This window comes from Seriola lalandi, unplaced genomic scaffold (genome assembly GCF_002814215.2).
Source record: "Seriola lalandi dorsalis isolate HSWRI2012SDOR001 ecotype SW California unplaced genomic scaffold, Sedor1 jcf7180002054469, whole genome shotgun sequence".
Classification (NCBI taxonomy): Eukaryota; Metazoa; Chordata; class Actinopteri; order Carangiformes; family Carangidae; genus Seriola; species Seriola lalandi.
Window position 1 is genome coordinate 1764225 of NW_019525022.1, and position 9306 is coordinate 1773530.

Sequence of the window (9306 nt, forward strand, 5' to 3'; positions counted from 1 at the left end):
AAGGAGGATGGTTTCCCAAACAGGTTCAAGCACACTGCTTCATTAAAGTATATAAACATCCAAAAATCTCATGGCTACACTTACGCGAAAAATACCCTAATTTATAGATATTTGGTATGAGGTGAGACTTGACCTTTGTAAAAAGACAAAAACCATTACCACCCATAATCTCACTTCTGACTCCCTCTCCTGCCATCTCTTTCCAGAAATCAGACCCAGTCGTGTCTTACAGAGAGACAGTGACAGAAGAATCAGACCAGATGTGTCTGTCCAAGTCCCCCAACAAGCACAATCGTCTCTTCATGAAGTCCCGCCCTTTCCCCGACGGCCTGGCTGAAGATATCGAGAAGGGGGACGTCAGCTCTCGGCAGGAGCTCAAGGCTCGCGCTCGTTACCTCGCCGATAAGTACGAGTGGGAGGTGACAGAAGCCAGGAAGATCTGGTGCTTCGGTCCAGATGGAACAGGGCCCAACCTGCTTATAGACATGACAAAGGGAGTTCAGTACCTCAACGAGATCAAGGACAGCGTGGTGGCTGGTTTCCAGTGGGCAACTAAAGAGGTGGGTGCCAATTCATTTTGTCTCCAGTTACATTTTAAATTAAAAGCTCTGTGTAATCAGACGTACTTGTGATATAGTACACTGTGTAACTCCTGAGAATAATGTTGCAATCGCTGTCTTAATCCTGCAGGGTGTTCTATGTGAGGAGAACATGCGCGCAATTCGCTTTGACATTCATGACGTGACACTGCACGCAGACGCCATCCACCGTGGTGGAGGACAGATTATTCCCACAGCTCGTAGGGTCCTGTACGCCTCCCAGCTCACCGCTCAGCCACGTCTCATGGAGCCTGTGTACCTGGTGGAAATACAGGTATGTATGTAGGCGTCTTACCTCCAAAACAAAGTGAAAAACCAAGATTGTGAAAACCCCTGTTAGTTCTGTAAAAGTATAAATCTGTTAATCACACGATTTGCAGGTAGAATCCTTGAGTTTCAACTATAAATGCTCGTCAACTGCCTCATGCCAGTTTTTTAGGCTGCACGTCTGACGCTTGTGCCTCTTGTCTATACAGTGCCCCGAGCAGGTGGTAGGCGGGATCTATGGCGTGCTGAACAGGAAGCGAGGTCACGTGTTTGAGGAATCCCAAGTGATGGGCACTCCGATGTTTGTGGTGAAAGCCTACCTGCCTGTCAATGAGTCCTTTGGTGAGTGTGTGCCTCAGTGTGTGTATCTTTTGCGGTGGGTCTTACTCTTAGTTTCATGATAAATATTGTATGAACCTTCTAGATTTTCAGTATTTTGATTAGAGTAGAATAATTCATGATTCATTTTGATCTTGTTCAGCAATCATATGGGAGGGCATCATTAGTCAAAAAGCAGTCAGAAAAGGAGAAGCTGCTACAAAGGTCTAAAGATTAAATTGGATCTCTTTGTGTCTGTATGTGAAGATCCATATCAATGTTTTTAATTATTATTATACATGTTGAAAATAAGAAGATCCCAGCTGTTCTATAACTCAGCTACAAGTATGAAACATGTTCTCTCTTTGACTTTCCAGCAATTAACCAATCGTTATCAAAGTGTGATGCAATTCCCACCGCATGTGGATCAGAGTCACATTCTTGGCAGACAGGGATGTTCTACAATTTGAAACAGTGCTATTTATATCTTTATTTATTCCCTCCAGGGTTCACAGCCGACCTGCGCAGTAACACTGGAGGCCAGGCCTTTCCTCAATGTGTGTTTGACCACTGGCAGATTCTCCAGGGAGACCCCAACGACCCCGCCAGCAGACCCTTCCAAGTTATCGCTGAAATTAGGAAACGCAAAGGTCTCAAAGAGGGCATTCCCGCTCTCGACAACTACTTGGACAAACTGTAAACACTGAACCCGGATTAAAAAAACAACCAAATCAATCTCTAAACCCTACCCCGTGGGCACTTTAAATCTTTGCACAGGCTTAAAGATACATTGCACAAATTGTTTTGACTTTGAGTCCAGAGCAGAAACAAAGCTTATGATTTCGTTGTAGGCTAGTGGAAGCAGTGATGCTTTTTTCATTTCACAGCTACAGTACACCAAGTGCCTAGGGCAAGGGTTTTGGGGAACAATTGGATGAAAGCAGTTGTATTATGAATTTCTTGTTTCTTCTATTCCTCCACATCAGTCTCTTCTCACCCAAATCATCTGCCAGGATGGGCCTGTACAGTGCACTGTGATACTGCTGCAATAATGCATATTTAAATGGATCATGGCCAGAAAAAAAACCATGGAAATCACAATAAAGTGTTACAGAAGTCAAACTCCCTGGATTGGACCTTTGTTCAGTGGATGTAATGAATAAAAAGATTCAGCTAATGATGAAAATGTGACTCCTGAAGTTCTGTTATTGCTCCAGTCAGCAGGCAGTAACTAAAGGAATAATTTGACATTTTGGGAAATACACCGATACACTTTCTGGCTGTGAGTTAAGATTAGATCATTACCACTCTCCATGGCCAGATTAATCTCCCATGGGACCCCTGGGAAACGTTTGTTGTTGGGCCCCTATTTACCGCCACTATATATGGCAGACTAACCCAGACACCAACCGGTATTCTGGAGCTGAAAGCATTAGCTGATTAATTGATTAATCAATTGACAGAAAATTAATAGGCAACAATGTGGATAAGTGATTAAACATTTAAGGGTTTTTTTTAAGAAAAAACAAAAAAAATTGATTCCTACATCATGGGTTTCTGACTGATAGTGAGACAAATCAAGCACTTGGAACTTATTAACTTATAACAATAATAATAATAATAGCTATTTTTCACTATTTTCTGACGTTTAATGAATTAAACAATTGATTATTAAAGAAAATAACTCAGGTGTATTGATAATGAAAATAATTTTTCATTAAAGCTTTACAGTGCTTCTAAGATGGAATAATACTAGTACTTTACCTCAGGTTTCTTTGTGTCAATGACTTGACAAAAAATGGAAGAAATTCCATTAAACACAACTTCACAACAAATGAGCAGATCTACTAAGTAATTTATTGACACAGAATCCCTCTGCAAGACCAGGGCCACAAGATGAAGGACCCCTCATAGTTGATATTGTACAGCAACTTCTCATCATCCATGGGAAGGAGAGCCAACTTGGCTCTGTCCAGTGGTATCTAAATTCACCTAGCAGCTCTTCTAAAGCTTATAGGTTACAACAAATAGCTGTCTATGTGCATAACAGTCTACACTTGGCTGAGAGCCGTTCCAGCGGAACCAGCAGATATTCCAATAAATTATGTGTACTGTTTTGGTTCTTATAAAAGAAAAAAGAAAAAGGCAATCATATATCATCAGTCTTATAACTAGTCTTTACATAAATTAATGTAAATTTGCCAAAAACAGGAATGTGCAGTACTTACAGACCATTAAATCTTCCACTAATAAGGAAGCTGTAAAGACTGCTAATGAGTGTTTTTCATTAATCAATTTTATTCTTGCTTACTTTAACTTTTTCTCTATTCATGTTTCATTCAATTTAGAAAAACAAAGTTCTGAACATAACCCTGTAAATTAGTGAGCTTTAGAGATGCTGATAGGTGCATTTGGTTGTGTTTGCCAAAGCTGGGCACTTTCCGCATCTCCAGTCTTTAAGCTATGCTAAGCTACGTGTCTGTTGAGTTCAGCCTAGCCTTATAATTAAAAGGACTGATTTATGAGTGGTACCAATCTTCTCAAAATCTCTGCAAGGAAGCAAAATGTGGAATTTTTGTTTTAGATAAAAAACAAGCACCATGATCCTTTTCCTCACTCTTTAATCAATAGTTATTTCAAGTTACATATATAATGTTAATAAATGCCACTTTAATATACAACCCATTAACTTCCACACCATGAGGGAAAGCTCTTCCGCCCACACTTTTTAAAACAAAGCTGAAAAGAAACATATCTGAAGAGTCAGTGTGCATCCATAGAACTACCAAATGAACATATGCAAGGCCAAGAAGTGCAAGGTATCTTGGGTATAGGCAACTACCAAGCAAAGACACAAGATATCACAGATTGTATTGTATGTAGAAACCCAAAAATTATGCTTACCATAATCATATTGTTAAGATTAATTTTTAGTTTGGTTCAAATTCGCCAAGAGTTCATAAAGACTATGAGGTCTGTGAGTCTATGGAAGTTACAGCTGATGTGGAACTGAGTGGAAATGCTGGTCTGTACTGGACAATGATGAGGATCTTTTCTTGGCAAATCTGATGGACTGTACATTCATACAGTTGCGACTGTCCTTCGCACTAATGCTGTGGAGTACAGGAAGGGGAATCGTACAGCTCAAGTAGAATTCAGTGTCAAGCCTTATGCCATCAATCCACAGCAGTGACATGGATACTGTGAATGATCTAAGAGGCTCCTCCCTCCCTCTCTCCTTCCCTTGTGGAGTCGGTTACAGTCATGTCTGTTTCAGAGGCTGACATCACTACAACACAAAGGGATAAAAGGAAGCCGCTAAGAAAGAGAGAGACAGCATCTCAAATGACAAGCTACGCCCCATGTAGTGACCTACATCGCCTCACAGCTATTTGTCTTCCCATGTGGCCAACAGTAGTGCACTATATGGAGGGAACAGTATGATGTCTGACAGATTAGTCCCCAGTACGGCTGCTGAGGTGTGGCCCTGCGCTGGTGTCAGGTTGTCACATTTGATGGAAGATCGTTGCGATGTCAGAGGTGACTATGTGTAGAAGATGACTTCAGGTATCTGTCCGTCCTCTACGGAAGTGCCATTGTTGTTGCCTGCTGCGTAGCAGAAGGTGAAACAGGTCTTTGTGCCGGTGGATGATGACTCATGTGTTACCTTTCGCATTCCCTTAGTCCCATAATGAGAATCTGGACCCTGCAACCCGGACAAAGAAAGTGAATACATACTGCACAGTAGCAAGTTGGATTATCTAATATTACTATTAAGGAGGAAAATACACAATTTTACCAACTGCTAAACAGTGTAGTACAATAAGTTTCATGTTTTGTATCGTGTATCTATTATTACAACACTTCCCAGACCTTAAGTGTAGCACAGGCAGTGTAGTTGACGTTGGGTAGTATCTCCACCGGTTCTTTGAACATGACTCTGAAGGTGTTGGCTGACCCATCACAGCTGAAGCCTGTATCATTCTGGCCCAGCACCGTGTTGCTGTCTGTGTGAATTATCTGCATGAACAGAGGGTAGTCACAAACATCAGAAATATGTTATACAGCACACCTGCACACAGTGAAACTAGACACAACATTTCTGTGGGGTTAGGGTCCATACCTGTATGTTGACTTGGTAGTCTGTGGGTCCATGTATAGAGCCGTAAAGGCCGAACCCAACCACAAATATCCTCCTATTTACTGAGAACCTGAGAGGAAACAGAGCAGGAACATATTAATAAAGGTTTTCATATGCAACTCTGCTGAGCTGGGTACAATTGTATATACATTATGGTGTGTTATATTATTTTGTCTCCCAAAGCAGCTTTCTATTAAGAAAACAGACCTTTTTCACATTAGACACTTTGACTTGTCAAAGCAGGAAAAGCATGTGTGAAACTAATAACATTAACGATGGTCCTTTTAAACGTCTCAGTAATCTATGACAGCGAGCCAGCCTGCAAACTGGGGCACCTAAGTGGAGCAGAGCACATCATTGATGTTAGTAGCTACACCTGTGCTTTTCCTGCTTCAACAAGACAAAATATTTCCTGTGAAAGAAAAGGTCTATTCGAGACCACAGTTTTCATCCATAATGACTTTTTGGCAATATTGTCTACCAAGACTGGGGCTAGTAAATACTCTGCATGTGTGTAAATTTATACTCTATGTAGTGCTCTCAAAAATTCCAACAATGGAAACAAAAAGTAATATCCAAGACATGTACACTACTACATGCTAACAATCCCACAATGCAATGTGCCATATTTCATAGATGTGAAAATTCCGGTGCTGTGACTGTACACCTGTCAGTGATGATACTAATTGATGATTTAGTGTCTGAAATGACTATTGAGTGTCTACTGCAGATGGAGTAGTGGATGAGTGGACAAGGGAGAAAATTGTGGAAATACAAAATGCTGAAGTTGAAAAATGTGTAAATACAGCCAGTGTAATGTATACTGAAAGAATGGTGCCTTTTATTTTCTCATTCTTGGGTTAAACTGTGAGAGCAGACTCGTTTTCACTGACTATAGTGTAATTATCTTGGCAGACAATTTTGTCTGTAAATAATTGATTTAATTTAATTAATATTTCATGATATCTCCTTAAATTTAGAGTCTATTTTTGCAAAGAGGCTAAGATTGTAATTAATTTTTTTAAAAATACTCTTCACTGACCGTATGCGGTCGCTTGTTCCACTGTAGCCCCAGCGGCTCTCCACCTGTCCAAAGCGTGTGATGCTACACTCCTTCCCGCGGAGGCAGCAGCGAGGCCGGTCGATGAAATCTACACGGGGCTTTGGGTTTACTGTGAAATGGAGGAAGAGACTTACCACCTCTCTGTCAGTAAGAATACTGGACTGGGCTGGACCTGAAGGCACAATGACAGGACCAAAAGACAAAGATCAGAGCCTGAAGTCTGTATTTTGGGAGAGAGAAGAATCAACAAAGAGCGAGAGAGCAGTGCAAACATAAAAAGAAAAGAAACAACATTGGTTTACTGTGCTGTCATTCACCTGCAGCAAACTCCTCGATGGTCATGAGAGGGAAGCGGATGAGTGTGAGAGCTTTGCCCAGGACTTTGCGTTTGTTCTCGGGTGTGGGCTGCAACTGCTGCCTGTGAGCCTCAGCCTCAGCCCAACGCACCGCAGCTCCAAACAAACGCACCTCCCTCACTCCCAGAGTATCCCTCTCCAACACTGCCACCAATGTATCTAAAGTAACAAGCGATACAAATTAATGGTGAGCTAGGCAGCCAGTCTGAGATACATGTTGCAACTAACAGCCGTCAAAGGAATGGCAAGATTCATTGTGAGCGAGGAGACATTACCCAAGTCTATGTCTGTAAAGCCTTCAGCAGCGAGAGCGTCTCCAGTGTTCTTGTCAATATTTTCTAGACAAAGGCTGGCAAGCTGAGGCTCATCAAACAACCGTGCCTGAAAAAAATTATACATCAGTTTAAGAAATGCATTTGTAAATAACTTCACTTAAAAGAGTGTTGATTCAATAAGTTTTGTGTGGCAGAAAAAATAACTACTATAAGTTTTATTTGGGGTGGAGTCATGTAAATATGCACCAGAATGAAAAGTTCAAGGCAGCAAAAATAAAAAAATGTCTAGCCTCTCTGTTGTTATCTTCAAGTTGTAAGAGCCTGTAGAGTTTTTCACTTGTATGTAGTGAATATGTACATGATTGACAACAGTTTTTTCCAACTGCAAAACAGATCATGAACGTCTTGGACATCTGATGCCCCCTGAGGGATTTGCACCATGAGGAACTGCTGTGTATAACGTGCGTATCTGTGACATGATGGTGGATATGTGAATGTGAATTGCATCCATGTGTTTGTGTCTCAGCAGTGATGTTGACAAAACCGTTCCCGTTACACTGATACGACAAGAAGAGGTCGACATTGAGAGTTCAGGGAACTCACCTGTGTAAGTAGCATGAAAGCATTGTCTGCTCTCAGGTTCTTTTTGAGGAACTCCACACAGTGAGCCTCCAGGGCTGGCACTGCGTACTTCTTAGCTGTATAGAGTGTGGTCATCACTGTCTCAGGCCCGATCTGGACTTCATCAGAGTAGAGAAACCTGTGGGAGATACACAAATTAAACAAGACAGCCAAATTTCATTGTGTTATGTTAGTGATTTGAATGCTCAACTGAATAATAATCATAATGGATTGATGTTGCATCATCCGAGCTTATTTAGCTGCCAATTATTACTGCTATCCAAATGCTGATATAATAATAGCAACAGCTATAATAATACTGATACACGTCCAATTTCAGGACATGCAAATCATCAGTTTAAATGACACACATTCCGCCTCATTACTTTAGCAGCGCCAGAAAAGCAGCTGGTTCCACATCAGGAAGCTCGATTTCCGTTGAGGTCGTCGCCATCCCACCGTTGAACATCGCATCAAACACTGCGCTCCCCACGGCCAGAACAAACCTGACAATGTCAACAGTCACAGCAACAACAAACAACAACACAGAGGTCAGGCGTTTTCGCTTTGCACATTCAGACCTAGCTAGCTGATGTTGGATGTTGTTCATACTGCAGTTAATCCTCTTACCTGTGTGCAGGTATCCTCTGAACCCCCATTCCTTTGCCCACTAAAAAATGAACGTCACTGAGCACCTCGTTGTTGAACAGGAAAGCAAATCTCTCCTTGACCGTGCTCTTCGTTGCTTGCCAGTTGTACACTGGCTCTCGGTACACCAGCACAGACGCAGCTGCCGGAGTGGCGGTCGGTGCTGCCGCCTGGGAGGCGTTTGACGCTGCGGTGGTTGCCATGTTGGACGCCGGGGTGGCCATGGCTCCGGCTGCCGCAGCACCTGCCGCAGCGGACTGCTGCAGGGAGTTCTGCGCAGTCGGCGGAGCTCCGGTCGAAACACCGTTGCTGTCTCCGCCGACAGGCCCCAGCTGCGGGTTGGGGCGCCTCGCTCCTCCCTGCGCTCCCCCAGCCGCACCGACCGCTCCGCCGTTGGATGCTGGCATGGAGAAAACGCTGTTACTGGGCTGGCTGTTTCCCAAAGGACCCGGACCGGAGAAATTAAGGCAAGGAGGCCTGCCGCTGTTGTCTCCAGCAGCCATCTTGAATTTAGCGTAGGCGTAAACAACACACTTCATCGTTTTGTGTATATCTAGTAGTCTCGACAGCCATAGCTTCATTTTGCTTCCCCCTGGCGTTTATTGCTGATAATACAAGCTGCTCTCCACCTGCACAGGAGGTATATTTTCCTATAACACAAGCATAAACACGCTCCTGTTTATGATTAATTATCGCAAAAATGCAAACTTTTTGCAATAATGGTTAAGGCGTTGCTGTGGCAGTTCCTGTTTAAAATCTGTCCATGGAGAACAGTGTAAAACCTGTGCAGATTAGGCTATTCTACTGGAACACAACAGGCATTTGAGTCCAGACTATTTAGTGCCCATATTCAGCCTGTTATTGCCCTGATCACACAGACCTCTGCCACATAACTGTCCAGAAAATTTAAGCTATCATTAAACATGACTGGTAAGGAGACATTTGACACTATCATGCTATTAACCACTGACCCACTATTGAACAAATAACTATTCAATATTGCAGTCATTACCATCAC

The 9306-nt window shown here is 42.5% G+C and overlaps 2 protein-coding genes across 2 annotated transcripts in view; one reads left to right on the top strand and one right to left on the bottom strand.

Annotated features, from left to right (window-relative positions):
- The window catches only part of LOC111658823 (elongation factor 2b-like), an 8386-nt gene extending 6016 nt beyond the window's left edge, over positions 1 to 2370 (top strand). The window contains exons 10-13 of the mRNA XM_087175406.1: positions 127 to 560; positions 691 to 873; positions 1076 to 1208; positions 1691 to 2370. Coding sequence (XP_087031532.1) covers positions 127 to 560; positions 691 to 873; positions 1076 to 1208; positions 1691 to 1884 — 944 coding nt within the window. The 3' untranslated portion in view covers positions 1885 to 2370. The remainder of the gene's footprint in view (positions 1 to 126; positions 561 to 690; positions 874 to 1075; positions 1209 to 1690) is intronic.
- Positions 2371 to 3788: 1418 nt separating this feature from the next.
- LOC111658885 (BTB/POZ domain-containing protein 2-like) lies at positions 3789 to 8827 on the bottom strand. The gene is made up of 9 exons (XM_023411563.2): positions 8271 to 8827; positions 8027 to 8146; positions 7623 to 7779; positions 7020 to 7125; positions 6706 to 6903; positions 6368 to 6560; positions 5308 to 5395; positions 5058 to 5204; positions 3789 to 4890 (listed from the first exon to the last, which is right to left on the bottom strand). The coding sequence occupies exons 1-9, from the start codon at positions 8825 to 8827 to the stop codon at positions 4729 to 4731; spliced, it is 1728 nt and encodes a 575-aa protein (XP_023267331.1). The 3' UTR covers positions 3789 to 4728.
- Positions 8828 to 9306: the final 479 nt, after the last annotated feature.

Excerpts from the sequence above, each read along its gene's own strand:
- LOC111658885 (XM_023411563.2), bottom strand. The coding sequence starts at position 8,827 with ATGAAGTGTGTTGTTTACGCCTACGCTAAATTCAAGATGGCTGCTGGA. Across the intron at positions 8,147-8,270 it reads CAGAGGATACCTGCACACAG|GTTTGTTCTGGCCGTGGGGA; the intron begins GTAAGAGGATTA and ends TGACATTGTCAG. Across the intron at positions 4,891-5,057 it reads CTGCCTGTGCTACACTTAAG|GGTCCAGATTCTCATTATGG; the intron begins GTCTGGGAAGTG and ends TCCGGGTTGCAG.